General features: G+C 42.0%; 1 protein-coding gene across 1 annotated transcript in view; it reads right to left on the bottom strand.

Annotated features, from left to right (window-relative positions):
• LOC148473299 (uncharacterized) overlaps positions 1–22,435 on the bottom strand; it is a 30,345-nt gene that overhangs the window by 5,671 nt on the left and 2,239 nt on the right. Inside the window, exons 2-3 of the mRNA XM_088459832.1 lie at positions 5,016–5,840; positions 2,787–2,971 (exon numbers count right to left, since the gene is read on the bottom strand). Of these exons, the coding sequence (XP_088315958.1) occupies positions 5,023–5,840 (818 nt within the window). The 3' untranslated portion in view covers positions 2,787–2,971; positions 5,016–5,022. The remainder of the gene's footprint in view (positions 1–2,786; positions 2,972–5,015; positions 5,841–22,435) is intronic.

The raw sequence follows: 22,435 nt of genomic DNA, 5'->3' as shown, positions 1-22,435 counted from the left end.
TAACTGTAGTCATACCCTAAACACAGCCAGGCACTAACTGTAGTCATACCCTAACCCTAACCACAGCCAGACCGACTGTAATCATATCCTAACCACAGCCAGACCCTTACTGTAGTCATACCCTAACCACAGCCAGACCCTGACTGTAATCATACCCTAACCACAGCCAGACACTAACTGTAGTCATACCCTAACCACACTCAGACACTATCTGTAGTCATACCATAACCACAGCCAGACACTAAGGGGAAATTTCCAGTTTTTTTTCCAACTGGATTAGCTTTGCCGAAACTTGGGTGATTTGTGGCTCCTGATACTCTCAAATTTACCAAGAAGTGAGTTTAGCTGAGAGTGAGATGGCCGATGGAGAAGCAGAATGAGATTACTCCCCCGAGTAGCACGTTTTGCAGGAGATTACTCACCCGAGATTGCAGTACTCTGCAATACTCTCCCGAGCAAGCAGCCTGCACATATCAGTGATATATGTGAAGACTGCTTGTTTTCTAGGCTGTTAAAAATTGGGTTCAATGTTATAAAAAAAAAATACTCTGGGTCCCCCCCTAAAGCTTAACCGGCCCCGGACTTGCCCGCCAGTCCTGGTTCCTAAAATGATGGGGAACAGAATGTGGGAACTGTCGGAGTCGGAGCATACCAGCAGCCACTCTACAGTGAGCGGCCACTGATTGGCTGGTGGGACGTGGGAAATCCCGTGACATCCCATCAGCTGGCATTCACGAGGTATCTGTATGTGTGGCAAAACACATACAGATACTGGGTCCGTCTGGCTCGGGTAAGTCGGTTTGTGTATTTGAAAAGTCCCGGGGATGCTACGGAGAGCAGCACCAGGATGGAGGTGAGTATACAATCCTTTTTTTTCAAGGCCATGCACACGGATTCTACTGGACAAGGGGACAGACCGGCTGGTACAGGTAAATATGTGTGATTGATGCATGTGTGTAATAAATCTTTACTAGTTACAGTGTGCGCGTCATGCCTTTATTTAACTATTTATTTTACAGTGGGGGACTGGGTTCCTCAGCTGCCAAAGGGCAGGCATGCTGGCACCTGTAGTCCCACTGTAAAACACAATAGTTTTCTGCTATTCTTCACTTACTCCCATACCCAATGCTCCAGGGGAGCAGGGAAGAGCCCTGGGATTCAGACCAAGCCTGGGGTTAAGGGAGAGGGGGGACCCCTTTTTTGGGGGGTCCCCACCTCTCCTGAAATTCCCAGCTTGGCCTAACTGGCCTCAGTCAGTTGGTCTCTCCGTGCTCAGGTAGAGTCAGCTGGTCTATTTTGTGCTCATGTAAAGTCATCTGGTCTCTCCATGCTCAGGTAAAGTCAGCTGGCCTCTGTATGCTCAGGTAGAATCAGCTGGTCTAAGAGTGCTTAGGTAGAGTCAGCTGGTCTCTCCATGGTCAGGTAAAGTCAGCTGGTCTCTGTATGCTCAGGTAGAATCAGCTGGTCTAAGAGTGCTCAGGTAGAGTCAGCTGGTCTAAGAGTGCTCAGGTAAAGTCAGCTGGTCTCTCCATGGTCAGGTAAAGTCAGCTGGTCTCTCCGTGCTCAGGTAGTGTCAGCTGGTCTCTGTATGCTCAGGTAGAATCAGCTGGTCTAAGAGTGCTCAGGTAGAGTCAGCTGGTCTCTCTGTGGTCAGGTAGTGTCAGCTGGTCTCTGAATGCTCAGGTAGAATCAGCTGGTCTAAGAGTGCTCAGGTAGAGTCAGCTGGTCTCTCCGTGGTCAGGTAAAGTCAGCTGGTCTCTCCGTGCTCAGGTAGTGTCAGCTGGTCTCTCCGTGGTCAGGTAGTGTCAGCTGGTCTCTCCGTGGTCAGGTGGTGTCAGCTGGTCTCTCCGTGGTCAGGTGGTGTCAGCTGGTCTCACTGTGCTCAGGTGGTGTCAGCTGGTCTCTCCGTGGTCAGGTGGTGTCAGCTGGTCTCACTGTGCTCAGGTAGTGTCAGCTGGTCTCTCCGTGGTCAGGTGGTGTCAGCTGGTCTCTCCGTGGTCAGGTGGTGTCAGCTGGTCTCACTGTGCTCAGGTGGTGTCAGCTGGTCTCTCCGTGGTCAGGTGGAGTCAGCTGGTCTCACTGTGCTCAGAGTCAGCTGTTCTCTCCATGGTCAGGTGGAGTCAGCTGGTATCTCCGTGCTCAGTTAGAAACAGTTGGTATCACCTCTCTAGACTCAGGGAAGATGATGAGTACTTTGTATCTTTGTTGAAGTTTCTATTATTAATTTATTCTTACTGGACAATGGGTGAACAATTCTTCCTAAACCTTTTGCATTTCTCTTCTCTCTATGCCTTCACCTTTAATGACTAATTAAATAATGTCTATTTATAATAATCCATTTTTATTAGAGAAGTGTATTTTGGTAATTTGCTATTTTTTTTAATACAATATTATATTATTTACTATTATTTTTTCTATATAGCTCTGCCTTTACCAGTTTTTATTATGTGTGTATGAAGGTGTGAGGTGTGGTGTACCTCATAGGTCGATAGCAGATAAATTGATTTTAGAGGTATATTTTATACCACAATATGTTGGATCCCAACAGCGCCTACTTATATTTTAATGTGTTTGGCTACAAAGTGTCTGTTTAATAAACAAAAAACGTTTCTTTTCCAGCATTTTAGCTGGAGAAAGTCATACTCTGTATTTAGAGTCAAGAAAAGTGGAAATAAATCAGTGATTTCATGTGTCCTGTCCTGCAGCCATTGGATATAATGGAGGCTGTGCAGGAATGACATTAATATAGATAACACAATCTCTAGATGCGCCATGTGCCTTCTTACCTCTAGAAATGGAGAAGCAGGGAAGATGTGTTTTCTCGCTTATCTCCTCCGCTGCCCGTCATCTCTACGTCCCCAGCGGCTCCCTCGTCTCTGCGCTCATCCCGGCCGCTTCACCGATGCTGAACTAAGCATTCAAACATTTTTCACAATGCAAAACATGGCTGACATCTCCTCGCCAGACAGACCTTTAAGATACGTTAACAAACTATAAATATGGAGATAAAAACAAAGTGAAAAGCACAATTATTTATGCCACTTTTTCCTTTTTTTTTTTAAGTACTGTGGGGCCTATTCATCAACACTAAAATAAGTTTTTAAGGACATTTTCCTTAAATAAAGTTATTTTGGTATTCATGTAGCCACTTAGCACAGGAGATATCACAGATATCTCCTTGCTAAGTTCCCCTGTGTTAATTTCCACACTCCCCATACATTAGTACATTAGTACATTTTTACATTAGTATGGGTACATTAGTACATTAGTATAGGTACATTAGTATGGGTACATTAGTACATTAGTATGGGTACATTAGTACATTAGTATAGGTACATTAGTATGGGGACATTAGTACATTAGTATGGGTATATTAGTACATTAGTACATTAGTATGGGTACATTAGTACATTAGTATGGGTACATTAGTACATTAGTATAGGTACATTAGTATGGGTACATTAGTACATTAGTATGGGTACATTAGTACATTAGTATGGGTACATTAGTACATTAGTATGGGTACATTAGTATGGGTACATTAGTACATTAGTATGGGTACATTAGTACATTAGTATAGGTACATTAGTATGGGGACATTAGTACATTAGTATGGGTATATTAGTACATTAGTACATTAGTATGGGTACATTAGTACATTAGTATGGGGATGTGGAAATTGTGGTATTCATCAAATTCCGAAAATTATCAATTTTCAGAATTTGATGCAGTTACTATTCGCCACTGTGAGGTGGCGAATAGCAGAATCCACTTACCTGTATCAGCGTGTGCAGGTCCCCCGACGAGTCCCTCCGGCGCTCTGCTCCGTCCTCAGGCTCCGTCCTGCTGGTCTGTCATGTGGTTTCCCAGCAGAGCACAAGAAAGTTTAGACAAAAAAAAAAGTTTTTTTTTTTTTTCTAATCTGTCATATGGTCTGCTGGGAAACCACATGACAGCGCAGCAGGACGGAGTTGGAGGCTGCTGCGTGGACAGGTAAGTCGGGGGGGGGGAGGTGAGCGGAGGGGAGAGGTGGGGGGGGTACGAAACTTAACGCATCTGTAGGCAGTGCTGCGCATGCGCTGGTATTACAGATGTAACAGCGCATGCGCAGCACTGTTTCCAGATGCGATAAGGTAGTGTAGGCAGGAAAAGTATCTATTTCCCGAAAAGCTGTCATCGCAAAAATGACAGGTACCGGAATAGATACTTATGGAGAGGTGGAATGATGAATTCCACCTATAATTAGCTAGAACTCCATGAGAGTTCTAAAGCTAATTATCTCCAGAGAAGTTTTAGGTTTAATGAATAGGCCCCTGTAAATGAATAATCTGATTTGTACTAGTATGTAACATAAGCAAAACAGATTTCAGCGTTTATTAGTCTATCTTATTGTACAGTACTGAACGCTAATATCTGAAGCGTTGCTAAAGGCAACCTCACATACACTATTTTACTGTGTTATTAACTAGCAAAGCTATATCTTATTGAAAAATGCATCTCACAGCCTCTCAGAGTACAAGAATAAACCACAGACCACCCCATTTGGAGAATATTTTCTGTAGCAATAACACATAGATGAAAATAGATTGATTTGTAAATATTCTGCTAACAAACTGTCCAGAGCAATCAATGGAACCTTTGTACTATCTGCAACATTTTGTGTAATTTATTCCAAAATACACACTGGCCAGACACAGTGACTGATTATTATAGAGCGATCTCTGTATTTACATGAGGATTACATCCACTAGTGACTAATAACTAAACCCTATCTCATGTGTGTGACTATATTTAGTATACACTACTGGATGGGAGGTACTGTATGTAGACTATTGCAACCAAGCAGGAAATGCTGATGCTCCAACGACGAACCAGGACCTAATTGTTTTTCTGATACAGTGCATTTTAGATGGGTAAGATACAGTGATTAGATCAAACCTTTGTAACAGACATCTGACATCCCTATAAACATTATAAATCACAGAAAATTGTGATAAGCGTCAGTGCTTACTCACCTGTGCGCTAGAGCTGACTCCAGATTGCAGTGAGAGGCCACTTCCAGAGAGATTGATGGATAAGATGTTCTAGTAGAATGTGCTGCAGAAGACCTGAATGCTTGCCATAGAAATTAGCACTGCCAGAAGAAATATAATCGGTGTGACTTCCAGAAGAGATATAATCAGTGTGACTTCCAGAAGAGATATAAATTGTGTGACTGCCAGAAGAAATGTAATCGATGTGACTTCCAGAAGAGAAATAATCGATGTGACTTCCAGAAGAGATATAATCGATGTGACTTCCAGAAGAGATATAATCGATGTGACTTCCAGAAGAGATATAATCGGTGTGACTTCCAGAAGAGATATAATCGGTGTGACTTCCAGAAGAGATATAATCGGTGTGACTTCCAGAAGAGATATAATCGGTGTGACTTCCAGAAGAGGTATAATCGATGTGACTTCCAGAAGAGATATAATCGATGTGACTTCCAGAAGAGATATAATCGGTGTGACTTCCAGAAGAGATATAATCGGTGTGACTTCCAGAAGAAATATAGTCAGTGTGACTGCCAGAAGAGATATAATCGATGTGACTTCCAGAAGAGATATAATCGATGTGACTTCCAGAAGAGATATAATCGGTGTGACTTCCAGAAGAGATATAATCGGTGTGACTTCCAGAAGAAATATAGTCAGTGTGACTGCCAGAAGAGATATAATTGGTGTAACTTCCAGAAGAGATATAAATTGTGTGACTTCCAGAAGAGATATAATCGATGAGACACTTCCAGAAGAAACATAATCGATGTGACACTTCCAGAAGAAATATAATCGGTGTAACTTACAGATGAGATATAATCAGTGTGACACTTCCAGAAGAGAAATAATCGGTTTAACTTTGAGACGATATATAATTGGTGTGACTTTCAGATGATATATAATTGGTGTGACTTACAGAAGAGATATAATCGATATGACACTTCCAGAAGACATATAATTGGTGTAACATCCAGAAGAGATAAAATCGGTGAGATTTCCAGAAAATATATAAGTGGTGTGATATCCAGAAGAAATATAATCAGTATGACTGCCAGAAGAGATACAATCGGTGTGACCCCAGTATCTTGTCTTTACCAGATATGTTTCCAGTCAATGTTTTTGGGGAACCTATCAACAACAAAGTGTATTAAAGAAGCATTTAAGTAACTAGTGTAACATTTATTGTCCTATTTTGTGCTGCATAGTGTTGCCAAACAATCATTTTATAAACATCTATTCTGTAGTAATTGGATGAAAGTACTTTGGGGCTCGGCTAGAGATATATGTCTGACAATTATTTTGGTCTAATACAATTATTCCCGTGTTCTCCACATGAAGCACAGATTCATCTGTAGGTATTATTTGAGTATCAATGACTCTCTATGCTTGGGGTGGGCTGAACCGAGATGGTGAAACATGGACTGAACGCTGTGCAGTTACATATTTGCACAATTGCTACAGAATTTGTGGTGGAAATTACCTCAGATGCTCATTTCATGAATATATAGAATATCCGCTAACATTTATTAATAATAAAAAATGCTGAATGATTATAATATATGTTACATAACACTGATCAACAACCATTTTGTTCCTATGATTTTTATGGGTGTTATAAGTGTACTCTATTATGCTGAATCCAAATAAGCAATATTTCTCCTATCAGGCTTCTTGTATTTTCCTTATTCAGAATAATCATTGGTTATAAAAAACAATATATTGTCAGGGACCCCTATAGGTATTCCTGTTTGACCCAGTCTAGTTTAGATCTGATGTAATGATGCCTAATATAATACTCACAATGAATATTCTCACTCATTATACTATACACTGCTCTACTCTGCCAGCTCCCGAGGATATAAGAGGAGCCACAGGTCCCCTAACACTCTATCACAAGTGCGCAGTCTCCACAACACAAACTAGCACTCAGTTATTTGGTCTCCCCCTGCTTCTAGCAATACATAATAGTTATAGCGTAACCTTAGTGATCTCATAGCTACTTCAAAGACTGGGTACTGGAGCATATATAGAAATAGAATAATATAGGAACACTTTATTTACAAAAAGGAGTACAATGTTAGTTACAAACAGGATATAAGAAGGGTTACAGAATACATAATGTAAATAAAAAGGAAAAACATACACAGAGATACTCTTGGTTTATTCTGGCTGGGGCCATGCAGGAGAGTGTAGGTCCAGGCTTTAACTTAGAATTTATCTCCCAAAGTCTGACACAGAGAAAAATACTTCCATACCTATTATCAACTAGAGATGAGCAGGGTTTGGTTTTACTCGGATATGTTCGGATCTCAAAAACTGCATTTTATTGGCTATCGGCTATCAAGTTTTAGATAGCCAATAAAATAAAACCGAACTAATCCGAACTTGCGATAATTTTGGCAAAAAGAATCAAGTAAAACTGAGTAAAACCAAACCCGCTCATCTCTATTATCAACCCCCCTCCTAATAATCATGGTTCAGTCCATTATGACTGATTACTTTTTTATAACATTGCCTCCATACCAGGACTTACCACATAACTATTAACCTACGTACAAATAACTGTACATAATTTCCCCTGTGTAGTGCCCACATGAAATATGGTATGTTCACATAAATATTTTATTTAAGCTATAAAATTATTAAAATAAGTCTACTCTGCAATCTGCTATTGTTTAGATACCTAATGTCTCCCAAACCATATGTCATAGGTGCCTCAAATCACTCCTAACCAGCACATCAATGTCAGGCATATTTCTATGATTTCTGAAGCTCCTAGCTAGTGTAGAAATATTAATTTTACAGAAAAACAGATAACATTTGTTGCTGGTTGAGTTTTTGTTCACACCTTTTGTTTAGACTGCTTTTTGAATACTCCTGCAGTTTTAGTGCCCAAAGATGGATTTTATGTACAATCTAACCAGCTCCAAGTCATCTATATCCAGACATGGATGTAAGGGCTTTGTTTACCAATCTGTTGTCCTGGGAATTTCTTTTTCTGCTAACATAATACCATAATTGATGTACATACTAATACAACTACACAAGAATCTCCCCCTCTTTGGTTTCCACCTATTTATCATTGTGTTTAGAATTATAGCAGAACTCAACAACAACATAACTTGCAATATGCTCTAATATGCCCTCATATATTCTCACAATATCTATATATATATATATATATATATATTTTTTTTTTTATTATTATTTTTTTTTATAGAATTTGTAGAATACAATGTTATATCAGTCATGGGGACTTTTGGTCATGAAAACCACATGGAAGAGTTACACTACTACACTGACTCCTCAAAAGTCAGCTTAAAATGATCCTTCTTTATGACAGAAACATAACAAGTATATAATATCTAACAATAGGGGACTGCCAGTGCTAAATAAAAAATAACACTATTAAAATATAAAAAACTGTGAGCAGATGTGGATGTAGAGGTATATGATAAATACAAGGCAGTAAGAGTTACTGTCAAATCAATGTATTAAAATAAAAATACTTCTATATGTAAGTTTTAATATTACAGAAATGATGTAAAATATAATTATAATAAGTTTTAAAGTGAGCGGAACATAGGATAAGCACGTTTTCAAAAACAGGAAAGTCTTGTAAGCTGTAGATGATAATGTAGATAATGGGCTGAAGGAGGATCTCTTTTGCAGTGGATTTCCATGGATTTATACACAAATCAAGTGAAAGGTGCAGGGCTACAAATCCCAGTTCATAATGTGCCCCAAATAACAAATGGAGTCAATTAGAATAGAAGAAATTTACTCACTGAAGTTGAATCCAGTGAGAGTATTCATTGTAAGTTGGATAATTCTGCTAACAGAGAGGTGACTTCTTCCATGTTCTATACCTGGCTTGGTCTCTCAGTGTCTTCTTCCCTGAATACTGATTACTAGAGAACATCCAGCATGTACCCAGAAGCTCTGTATCAGGATGTGGCAGGAAACCTGGAATTGTGATGAGAAGAGAAGATGATTCCTAGGTCAAAGAAGCATCTGAAAGAAATGCAGAATATAGTCTGAATGTATGGAATCAACATGTACTTTCAACGCGTTTCACTCAACAAAAGTGAATTTCATCAGGTAATTAATTAGTCTCATTGATTGCTCCATTCTTAAGACACAATTGATAATTTACATAAATACAACATTGTTCTCAGTCTAACAATAAAACCAAATTAGCATTTTTGACATTACTAATACATGTTACATGTTCACCGGAGATGTTAATTAATATGTATTGGATAACAGTCTATTCCTAAATCAGTGGATTTTCCATATTTATAATAGAGAAAATATATCATAAAAGAATATCTGCCAGTAATTCAGATTGTGAAGTGTAAAATATAAGGACACCGTCCCGTTCTTTGACCTCGATGTTGTATTTCCACAGATTTTAAAACATGAAATTCCCCTGTCCTCTAAATATAAATACATATTTATCATTGTAATATGTTCCACATGTGACAATGTAAAGCAGCCATTAAAACCGACACATTAAAAAAAATGAAGTTGGTGTTTTAGGAATAGGTAATATCACAATTAGATAGTGACCACCTCCAACTGCTGCCCTGACGCGCTTCAACCAGAATGGGTCTTTGACAAGGCACAGGTGGAAGTGGTCAGGTGGTCAAATACTACAGGCACATATTTATTAATACATGTTACCTGGCTAGTTAAAGAAACTTGCAGCTTTAAAAAACCATCCTACTAACAAAAGCCTATCTAAACCCCTCTTTCTATATAGAAGTGACGTAAGTATTTGTTCTAACAATCATTTCAGTTTGAAATCAGAATTGAGGCCTTTGGGGCTTAAGGTCCAGCGCATTTCAGCTTGTGCTAAAGCCACCCCACATCTTTTTTTTCTCCAGTTCCCCTTAATCTGTTCTATCACCTTAAATCTCACTATATCATTAATGATATTATACTTTGTAACAACTTACTGCAGAATAGTATATGGACGTTAATTAAGTGTACAGCAAAATACATATATAAAACAAACCATGAAGTCTGTATTATACAAATGTGTTGTACTATAAATGGACACAAATGCAGCTGACGGACAGAGTCTATAGTGGGTATAGAACTCATTTACAGTACAGATGAGCGGTTTGGTTTCCCTGGAAAACAAACACATCCGAACTTAGGGGAAACTAGTGGATCTGAGTCCAGGGTTTTCCCGCTAACTTCGGATCCCAGGATGAGGAAAAGCATCATCTTCCCGGCATCGGTTCTTGCGAGTTTTGGTTTGCATATAAAAGTCCCTCCCTCAGGGGCGTTTCTAAAGAGGAGGGGGCCCATGTGCAGTCTCCGACACGGGCCCCCTCCTCTCCGCCCGGCAGCCGGCAGCGCAGTGAGCTGTGCTCGGCCAGCGCCGGAGTTACAGACTCTGGGCACTAGAGTGTGCCCAGACTCTATAATGTATGCACACGTCACCAGAAAAATGGCCGCCGCGGCCATTTTCCCTGTACTGCGCATGCGCAAACGATGGGAAAATGGCCGCCGCAGCCATTTTCCAGTCGTTTTACAGCGCCTGACCCCCACGCTGACGTGGGACTCCGGAGAGGTAAGGAATATTATGGGTGCAGCGTGTGCGGTGTGGGACCCCCCTGCACCCAGGGGCCCGTGTTCCCGGCACGCCCTACACCCATTATAGATACGCCCCTGCCCTCCCTCATGATCAGGTGACATATCACACAGGAGAGAAAGGGGGGGTACTGTAGGCTGGAGTACTGTGAGGCACTGTATGCTTATGAAATGCTTTAGCAGGCCATCAGAGCACCATTAGGGTACTATAAGGTTAGGAGGATTTAGTTAAGTTTAGGCATAAGAGTTTAATATACAGATCTGGAGACAGAAGTAGGTATCTGGGAAGTGTAACTGCAGTGCAGGCATCATTGTCACTCAGTGTACTGTACTTTGTGTGTGTTACACACACTGCACACTCACACACCACAGTGCAAACAAACGGGCTACTGTCTGTTTTGCTGTTGATTGTTTTTTGTTTCTTACAGTGAACCTGCACTTTTTTGTTCTCACTGCGGTATACTATATTGTTTATATGTTCAAAAAGTGCTGTACTGTGTTTGAGGCTGCAGCACCCCGAAAAGACCTCTTTTATTTGTATTGTTTTGCAAAAATAAATACTTATTTTTTTCCTGTCTAAAACAAAAAAGCAGTGTTTTCTAATTGAGTTTAAAAGTTATATTACAGTATGTATTTCAAAAAGTTACCTGTAAGTGCATGTGAAAAATTGCCAGTGTTGTCTGCCTTAAAAACAAAGCCATTAGTGCAAAAAAAATGTGCATAGTGTGTTATCCTTCCAATGTAAGCAACGGCGTTTGCTGTAGTGTCCCACCGTCATCTGTATCCCCCCCAAAAAAAATCTCAAAAAGATGACATTATGATGTCTCCTGCTTCAGTTTCTTCCAGCAATTGCTGACCTTTCCAAGAGAGCCACCGGTGGGCATGATAAGTCAACTCCGTTGGACCAGAGTGAAACACCACTATGACATCTGGTTATGCTTAAAAGAATTGCCCAAAATTATTGACACCTCTATCATGACTCAATATGATACATGAATAGAATGGTGGAAGAAAATAGCATGTCACACAGTCCCTTTAAATACTAGGAGAAAAAGACTAGCTTTGGTCTACTCAAGCTGCCCACCCTCCAGTGTGTACTCGGAAGTAGTGTTTAGCACAGCAGAGGATCTTGAGAGTGATCTGCATATGAAGCTACTTTGTAAAAAATTGGAAAAAAATTATGTTTATAAAAATTAACTACAAATTCTATGAGGAAGATCTTTGCCACCAATTACAACAAACCTCAGACACTTCTGTAATGATGGATTCCAGTTGGGATAAGCTAATATTGTGTGATGATGATAATAACAACACTGATGAGGATGATAATGACCTCTTCCAACTGTGACCATGATTAATAACAACACTGTCCTAAGCCTATTGGTAGCTTATTTTGTGGAGGCCCAAACGAACCAAGCACTTCAGCCACAAAAGTGGCAGTCCCTGTGTTTTGTTTGTTAAACTGTGCATGTCCTTTTTAATACACAGGGCCCAAGTGCAATTCCATGATGCACCACTGTTCATCAATTGCATTGCCAAAAATGTGTGTGTTGACAGGCAGTGTACTGTATATTACTGTACTTTACTGGGACGTTCATGTTGTTTTCTATCTTGCAATGCTATCCAGTACCAGCTTCATCCAGGCATATAGGCCCATTTCCTACTGCTTCTCAGCACATATAGACTAGAATCAAATCAAATGCCTTAAAACCAGAGGAATCAGGGTCTCATTAAGACCCGGTCGCAAGCGCCGATGCGCTCGCAACCGGGTCGATGGTCCCAACAGAGCATGAGCAAAACGGAGCTGGCTCTGTCGTGCACATGCGCGAGACCCAGCTAGCGGCGGGTGCTCCCTCGCTAGGGGTCTCGTAGCAGACGGGGCGAGCTGTCAATGTTGAGTGACAGATCGCCCCATTTGCTGGGCGTGCCCGGGGGCATGCCCGGCCAAATGGAGGCGTTTCAGTCATTGATGATGTCAGTGGGGAACTTCCTGCTCAAACAGAGCAGGAAGCTCCCTGGGGCTTACGAGACCCAACCTTAGGGTCTGGTCATAAGCTCCGATGGTCGCGATGGTGATGACCATCGCGACCATCACCCTGGTCGGTCGCTAGAGCTGTGGGTGGTAACCCACAGCCAAGCGATCGACCAGAAGGCGGCACTTAAAAAAGTAAGTGGCCGCCCTCATTCAGAGCGATCGCTTGCAGCAAGCGATCGACTCTGAATGAGGTCCTCAATCTTATTGGGATTTTGTTCCATTTCTCAAATTCTGTAATAACTTAATCAATTAATCATCCGATCAACCACCCAACCAACCTCCATTGGATTTTGGACTCTTGTTTTTTTGGTAGTGTTTTCTTTTCCACTTCTCCAATTAATATTTTTTATAATTAAATTAGTACTCTAATCATTTAATCTAATTTGGATTCTTGTTTTTTGATGATAAGTTCCATTATTAATTTAAAGTTACATTCTTCAATTACTCAATCAACTTTATTTGGATTTTGGATGTTTGTTTTGTAACAGTGCTTTCCATTTCTCTGATGTATTTTTTTAAATTTAAATTAACACTAACCAATTAATCAATTATTCAATCAATCAGTGCTTTACCTGGCTTCTACTATATAGTACTCCACCTTAATTTACCTGTGATGGCTACTTGCCTCTGATCTAGTAATTGATTATTGAAAACATTCTATAGCATTGTATAGTTTATATTAAACTGCCATCCTCTCTGCCACCGCAGTGCTACTCTGTTTCCTAGATGTGCTATATTCTTTTTTAAACTGCCATGTATTTGTGCCACTGCTCTGTCATTTAGTTCAGTGGTCAATCAGCTCACTGCCGCCTTTATGGGTAACACCTGAAAACAATATTGTGAACTGTGATGTGGTTAAAATTCACATGATATAACTGGAAATTAATGTTATTGAGGTTCATAATACAGTAGGAACAAAAACAGGCCCAAATTACATGATTTTAGCTTTTTCTAGAAATCTATATCCAAAACCAAAACATGAGGGACGCGCACATTATCTAATTTATAGTAGCGGAAAATATCTGAATTCCACACATATTTACACTCATTCGTGTACAGTCTGTAGTATGGTTAAAGCTGAAAGCTGCGTAATACTGGGGGTTTGCAACTATAATAAAATTAAGTTAAGCAATGTTGTAGGTAAGCAGTTCCAAGCCTCAAGTTATTTGAAACAATGGTTATATGGTTCCAATTCCCAAAGGGCTGTGGTTTATTTTATTATATTATTAGGAGTGATGGATGAGTATTTTGTATAGTATATTATTGAAACACAGGTACTGTATGGTGCATTTCCCCTAATCAAAGGGTTATATAATGAGTCTACATGAGACACTAAGGATATACTTCTGATGAAGCTGGGTGTCTATTGCCCAGCGAAACGCGTTAAGTAATCTATATACCTGGTCACCAACTGCCATATTATTGGACCTACTCTTGAGTGGATTGAACTACACTCTATTTACTTTTGGACTTTACATGCTCCATTGGAACCCAACAAGTGCTACTAAAAGAGGACTGCGACACACAGCCCATTATCTGTGGAATCTACACTGAGGGACTGTCTGGATCTGTCGATTCACCACTTGGTATCTGCCACTTATTGGACATAACAAGAGACTTTTGGAACAAGTCCTAATTGCAGCTATGTTTCCAGGAGTAACTTAATGGCCTGATATCCATATGTCACTCATTTTACCTGTGACCATTTATTAATTGTTTCTTATTTTAGATTTTTATATGATCTGAATGTTTTAATAAATGTTTCCTCACATTAATAACTCATCTGTCCTCTAAGAGTATCACATTTTTATTGTTTAATCCAGAGCACTGGTTCCCATACTTACACGTTATTTTGTAACCAATTCCGAAACACATTAGATACGCCAACTTGAGCAGAATGCATACCTGAAATGCAAAGAGGATAATTTCCTTATGAATAGCAACCTTTTGAGTAATATCAAGAACAGTATTTTTATATATATATATATATATATATATATATATATCTCCACACAAACCTGTCCGGCACACCGCTGGTCACTAAGGACCTTACCTTACTCCGGATGTCCTCCTGCAGGAGTATGCATCCCCAATGTATAGATACCAATAATGGCGGCACTCCGGAGACTCCTCAAAATAGGTGAAGCAACATTGTGTGTATTGTCATCAACGTTTCGGGGTACGGCGTCCCCTTCTTCAGGATACACAACCAACTGGGGCCAAATGATGTCACTTCCGGGCATCGGAGGATGTCGCAACCGGAAGAGGATAGTCCAGACACTGGGCGGTGTTGCTGTCAGAGGCTGCTTGAGGGCACTGGATGTATTTAATGGTCTTGTTTTGTATTCTCACTATTGGTTGTTTATCCTGAAGAAGAGGTCGACATATCCCGAAACGTTGATGACAATAAAAACAATGTTGCTTCACCTATTTTGAGGAGTCTCCACAGTGCTGCCACAGATGTGGCTTCAATTGTGCCTAACAGCTCCTCTCTGCGCACCAGGTCCTGGGCGACTTGGCCGCGCAGAACGTCTCTCTAGCTCAAAATGTGCATCACATTCGCATAAATAAATCAACTGTAAAAGACAAAACTACTCTGCCAGATTACACTGATCAATGGGATGTGCGACATTTGTACATCTGTGTGCGACTGCGTCTGACTCTGTATAGGCAGCGCTACCATACAGTGGTCGTGACTTTTTCACACACCAAGTCCCGTTGTGCTTCATCTGAAACTTTGTACAGATATGCCCAGCTATAGTGTTGCCGATGGCATGGCAAATCGCGAGATGCGGATACACGCACTCGATGCACGGACACGCCTCTCTGGAAATACATGGTGCGATCGCAGCATGTAACGTGGCCATATGCTGTCATGGGAAATCGCATGGCGCAATGCGTGGCAACGTTTGTGCTGCAATCACCTCTCAGAGCGGCTCAGTCACGCTGGATGTCTTGCGCCGTATGGTGGCTGAGTGTATGTGGACACGTCTGTATGTAACACACTTTGTAAAATGCATAAAAATGTGTTTGTCATCCTTCATTAAAAATGCAGTAACACATATTTCCCACCTGAATTCTCCGCAGGACTCTGTGTAACTGCGAAAAAAAAAAAAATCAAAAACAGGTATTAGATAGTCCCCCTGCTTTTATTAATATAGCATTAGCCCCCATTAGTTTGGTAAAAACACTGTATTATAGGACTCAACCCACCCAATTCTCTATAGCAAAGGTCTGGCTGACAGCTCTGTGTTATTGGGCTCTGAGGTGTAAGCACTGTGCACCCTGCAGGTCCCAGTTTTAGGAGATAGTGCAAGTTCCTAGGGGCAGAAGTATTCCCTAATACCTAATCTGAGGGGGGAGAGGCCGCAGGTTATATAAGTGACATTGTGGGCAGCCTATTTATATAATAGAGACGTTTGCTGTAAGTAGGTGGCAGGAGTATTCCCTAATTCCTAATCTGTGAGGGGGAGAGGCCGCAGGTTATATATGTTACATTGTGGGCAGCCTATTTATATAATAGAGAGGTTTGCTGTAAGTAGGGGCAGGAGTATTCCCTAATACCTAATCTGTGAGGGGGGAGAGGCCGCAGGCTATATAAGTGACATTGTGGGCAGCCTATTTATATAATAGAGACGTTTGCTGTAAGTAGGTGGCAGGAGTATTCCCTAATTCCTAATCTGTGAGGGGGGAGAGGCCGCAGGTTATATATGTGACATTGTGGGCAGCCTATTTATATAATAGAGACGTTTGCTGTAAGTAGGGGGCGGGAGTATTCCCTAATACCTAATCTGTGAGGGGGAGAGGCCGCAGGTTATATAAGTGACATTGTGGGCAGCCTATTTATATAATAGAGAGGTTTGCTGTAAGTAGGTGGCAGGAGTATTCCCTAATTCCTAATCTGTGAGGGGGGAGAGGCCGCAGGTTATATATGTGACATTGTGGGCAGCCTATTTATATAATAGAGACGTTTGCTATAAGTAGGGGGCGGGAGTATTCCCTAATACCTAATCTGTGAGGGGGAGAGGCCGCAGGCTATATAAGTGACATTGTGGGCGGCCTATTTATATAATAGAGACGTTTGCTGTAAGTAGGGGGCAGGAGTATTCCCTAATACCTAATCTGTGAGGGGGGAGAGGCCGCAGGCGATATAAGTGACATTGTGGGCAGCCTATTTATATAATAGAGACGTTTGCTGTAAGTAGGAGGCAGGAGTATTCCCTAATACTTAATCTGTGAGGGGGAGAGGCCGCAGGCTATATAAGTGACATTGTGGGCAGCCTATTTATATAATAGAGACGTTTGCTGTAAGTAGGTGGCAGGAGTATTCCCTAATTCCTAATCTGTGAGGGGGGAGAGGCCGCAGGTTATATATGTGACATTGTGGGCAGCCTATTTATATAATAGAGACGTTTGCTGTAAGTAGGGGGCGGGAGTATTCCCTAATACCTAATCTGTGAGGGGGAGAGGCCGCAGGCTATATAAGTGACATTGTGGGCAGCCTATTTATATAATAGAGACATTTGCTGTAAGTAGGGGGCAGGAGTATTCCCTAATACCTAATCTGTGAGGGGGGAGAGGCCGCAGGTTATATAAGTGACATTGTGGGCAGCCTATTTATATAATAGAGACGTTTGCTGTAAGTAGGGGGCAGGAGTATTCCCTAATACCTAATCTGTGAGGGGGGAGAGGCCGCAGGCTATATAAGTGACATTGTGGGCAGCCTATTTATATAATAGAGACGTTTGCTGTAAGTAGGTGGCAGGAGTATTCCCTAATTCCTAATCTGTGAGGGGGAGAGGCCGCAGGTTATATATGTGACATTGTGGGCAGCCTATTTATATAATAGAGACGTTTGCTGTAAGTAGGGGGCAGGAGTATTCCCTAATACCTAATCTGTGAGGGGGGAGAGGCCGCAGGCTATATAAGTGACATTGTGGGGAGCCTATTTATATAATAGAGACGTTTGCTGTAAGTAGGGGGCGGGAGTATTCCCTAATTCCTAATCTGTGAGGGGGGAGAGGCCGCAGGCTATATAAGTGACATTGTGGGGAGCCTATTTATATAATAGAGACATTTGCTGTAAGTAGGGGGCAGGAGTATTCCCTAATACCTAATCTGTGAGGGGGGAGAGGCCGCAGGCTATATAAGTGACATTGTGGGCAGCCTATTTATATAATAGAGAGGTTTGCTGTAAGTAGGTGGCAGGAGTATTCCCTAATTCCTAATCTGTGAGGGGGGAGAGGCCGCAGGTTATATATGTGACATTGTGGGCAGCCTATTTATATAATAGAGACGTTTGCTGTAAGTAGGGGGCGGGAGTATTCCCTAATACCTAATCTGTGAGGGGGAGAGGCCGCAGGCTATATAAGTGACATTGTGGGCAGCCTATTTATATAATAGAGACGTTTGCTGTAAGTAGGTGGCAGGAGTATTCCCTAATACTTAATCTGTGAGGGGGAGAGGCCGCAGGCTATATAAGTGACATTGTGGGCAGCCTATTTATATAATAGAGACGTTTGCTATAAGTAGGGGGCAGAAGTATTCCCTAATTCCTAATCTGTGAGGGGGGAGAGGCCGCAGGTTATATAAGTGACATTGTGGGCAGCCTATTTATATAATAGAGAAGTTTGATGTAAGTAGGGGCAGGAGTATTCCCTAATTCCTAACCTGTGAGGGGGGAGAGGCCGCAGGCTATATAAGTGACATTGTGGGCAGCCTATTCACATAATAGAGACGTTTGCTGTAAGTAGGGGGCAGGAGTATTCCCTAATACCTAATCTGTGAGGGGTGAGAGGCCGCAGGCTATATAAGTGACATTGTGGGCAGCCTATTTATATAATAGAGACATTTGCTGTAAGTAGGGGGCAGGAGTATTCCCTAATACCTAATCTGTGAGGGGGGAGAGGCCGCAGGCTATATAAGTGACATTGTGGGCAGCCTATTTATATAATAGAGACGTTTGCTGTAAGTAGGGGGCAGGAGTATTCCCTAATACCTAATCTGTGAGGGGAAGAGGCCGCAGGTTATATATGTGACATTGTGGGCAGCCTATTTATATAATAGAGACGTTTGCTGTAAGTAGGGGGCAGGAGTATTCCCTAATACCTAATCTGTGAGGGGGGAGAGGCCGCAGGCTATATAAGTGACATTGTGGGCAGCCTATTTATATAATAGAGACGTTTGCTGTAAGTAGGTGGCAGGAGTATTCCCTAATTCCTAATCTGTGAGGGGGAGAGGCCGCAGGTTATATATGTGACATTGTGGGCAGCCTATTTATATAATAGAGACGTTTGCTGTAAGTAGGGTGCAGGAGTATTCCCTAATACCTAATCTGTGAGGGGGAGAGGCCGCAGACTATATAAGTGACATTGTGGGCAGCCTATTTATATATAATAGAGACATTTGCTGTAAGTAGGGTGCAGGAGTATTCCCTAATACCTAATCTGTGAGGGGGAGAGGCCGCAGGCTATATAAGTGACATTGTGGGCAGCCTATTTATATAATAGAGACGTTTGCTGTAAGTAGGGGGCAGGAGTATTCCCTAATACCTAATCTGTGAGGGGGGAGAGGCCGCAGGCTATATAAGTGACATTGTGGGCAGCCTATTTATATAATAGAGACGTTTGCTGTAAGTAGGGGGCAGGAGTATTCCCTAATTCCTAATCTGTGAGGGGGGAGAGGCCGCAGGCTATATAAGTGACATTGTGGGCAGCCTATTTATATAATAGAGAGGTTTGCTGTAAGTAGGGGGCGGGAGTATTCCCTAATTCCTAATCTGTGAGGGGGGAGAGGCCGCAGGCTATATATGTGACATTGTGGGCAGCCTATTTATATAATAGAGACATTTGCTGTAAGTAGGGGGCAGGAGTATTCCCTAATTCCTAATCTGTGAGGAGGGAGAGGCCGCAGGCTATATAAGTGACATTGTGGGCAGCCTATTTATATAATAGAGAGGTTTGCTGTAAGTAGGGGGCGGGAGTATTCCCTAATTCCTAATCTGTGCGGGGGGAGAGGCCGCAGGCTATATAAGTGACATTGTGGGCAGCCTATTTATATAATAGAGACATTTGCTGTAAGTAGGGGGCAGGAGTATTCCCTAATTCCTAATCTGTGAGGGGGGAGAGGCCACAGGCTATATAAGTGACATTGTGGGCAGCCTATTTATATAATAGAGAGGTTTGCTGTAAGTAGGGGGCGGGAGTATTCCCTAATTCCTAATCTGTGAGGGGGGAGAGGCCGCAGGCTATATAAGTGACATTGTGGGCAGCCTATTTATATAATAGAGACATTTGCTGTAAGTAGGTGGCAGGAGTATTCCCTAATACCTAATCTGTGAGGGGGAGAGGCCGCAGGCTATATATGTGACATTGTGGGCAGCCTATTTATATAATACAGACGTTTGCTGTAAGTAGGGGGCAGGAGTATTCCCTAATACCTAATCTGTGAGGGGGAGAGGCCGCAGGCTATATAAGTGACATTGTGGGCAGCCTATTTATATAATAGAGACATTTGCTGTAAGTAGGGGGCAGGAGTATTCCCTAATACCTAATCTGTGAGGGGGGAGAGGCCGCAGGCTATATAAGTGACATTGTGGGCAGCCTATTTATATAATAGAGACGTTTGCTGTAAGTAGGGGGCAGGAGTATTCCCTAATACCTAATCTGTGAGGGGGGAGAGGCCGCAGGCTATATAAGTGACATTGTGGGCAGCCTATTTATATAATATAGATGTTTGCTGTAAGTAGGGGGCAGGAGTATTCCCTAATACCTAATCTGTGAGGGGGGAGAGGCCGCAGGTTATATAAGTGACATTGTGGGCAGCCTATTTATATAATAGAGACGTTTGCTGTAAGTAGGGGGCAAGAGTATTCCCTAATACCTAATCTGTGAGGGGGGAGAGGCCGCAGGCTATATAAGTGACATTGTGGGCAGCCTATTTATATAATAGAGACGTTTGCTGTAAGTAGGGGGCAGGAGTATTCCCTAATACCTAATCTGTGAGGGGGAGAGGCCGCAGGCTATATAAGTGACATTGTGGGCAGCCTATTTATATAATATAGATGTTTGCTGTAAGTAGGGGGCAGGAGTATTCCCTAATACCTAATCTGTGAGGGGGGAGAGGCCGCAGGTTATATAAGTGACATTGTGGGCAGCCTATTTATATAATAGAGACGTTTGCTGTAAGTAAGGGGCAGGAGTATTCCCTAATACCTAATCTGTGAGGGGGAGAGGCCGCAGGCTATATAAGTGACATTGTGGGCAGCCTATTCACATAATAGAGACATTTGCTGTAAGTAGGGGGCAGGAGTATTCCCTAATACCTAATCTGTGAGGGGGAGAGGCCGCAGGCTATATAAGTGACATTGTGGGCAGCCTATTCACATAATAGAGACGTTAGCTGTAAGTAGGGGGCAGGAGTATTCCCTAATACCTAATCTGTGAGGGGGGAGAGGCCGCAGGCTATATAAGTGACATTGTTGGCAGCCTATTCACATAATAGAGACATTTGCTGTAAGTAGGGGGCAGGAGTATTCCCTAATACCTAATCTGTGAGGGGGGAGAGGCCGCAGGCTATATAAGTGACATTGTGGGCAGCCTATTTATATAATAGAGACGTTTGCTGTAAGTAGGGGGCAGGAGTATTCCCTAATACCTAATCTGTGAGGGGGGAGAGGCCGCAGGTTATATAAGTGACATTGTGGGCAGCCTATTTATATAATAGAGACATTTGCTGTAACTAGGGGGCAGGACTATTCCCTAATTCCTAATCTGTGAGGGGGGAGAGGCCGCAGGTTATATAAGTGACATTGTGGGCAGCCTATTTATATAATAGAGACGTTTGCTGTAAGTAGGGGGCAGGAGTATTCCTTAATACCTAATCTGTGAGGGGGGAGAGGCCGCAGGTTATATAAGTGACATTGTGGGCAGCCTATTTATATAATAGAGACGTTTGCTGTAAGTAGGGGGCAGGAGTATTCCTTAATTCCTAATCTGTAAGGGGGGAGAGTCAGCAGGTTATATAAGTGACATTGTGGGCAGCCTATTTATATAATAGAGACGTTTGCTGTAAGTAGGGGGCAGGAGTATTCCCTAATACCTAATCTGTGAGGGGGGAGAGGCCGCAGGCTATATAAGTGACATTGTGGGCAGCCTATTTATATAATAGAGACGTTTGCTGTAAGTAGGGGGCAGGAGTATTCCCTAATACCTAATCTGTGAGGGGTAGAGGCGCAGGCTATATATGTGACATTGTGGGCAGCCTATTTATATAATAGAGACGTTTGCTGTAAGTAGGGGGCAGGAGTATTCCTTAATACCTAATCTGTGAGGGGGGAGAGGCCGCAGGCTATATAAGTGACATCTATTCATATAATAGAGACGTTTGCTGTAAGTAGGGGGCAGGAGTATTCCCTAATACCTAATCTGTGAGGGGGAGAGGCCGCAGGCTATATAAGTGACATTGTGGGCAGCCTATTTATATAATAGAGACGTTTGCTGTAAGTAGGGGGCAGGAGTATTCCCTAATACCTATTATGTGAGGGGGAGAGGCCGCAGGCTATATAAGTGATATTGTGGGCAGCCTATTTATATAATAGAGACGTTTGCTGTAAGTAGGGGCAGGAGTATTCCCTAATACCTAATCTGTGAGGGTGGAGAGGCCGCAGACTATATAAGTGACATTGTGGGCAGCCTATTTATATAATAGAGACATTTGCTGTAAGTAGGGGGCAGGAGTATTCCCTAATACCTAATCT

This window comes from Taudactylus pleione, unplaced genomic scaffold, assembly GCF_031769625.1.
Source record: "Taudactylus pleione unplaced genomic scaffold, aTauple2 ptg000937l, whole genome shotgun sequence".
In the NCBI taxonomy this organism is placed as follows: Eukaryota; Metazoa; Chordata; class Amphibia; order Anura; family Myobatrachidae; genus Taudactylus; species Taudactylus pleione.
This window is presented reverse-complemented; position numbering and strand designations above follow the sequence as displayed.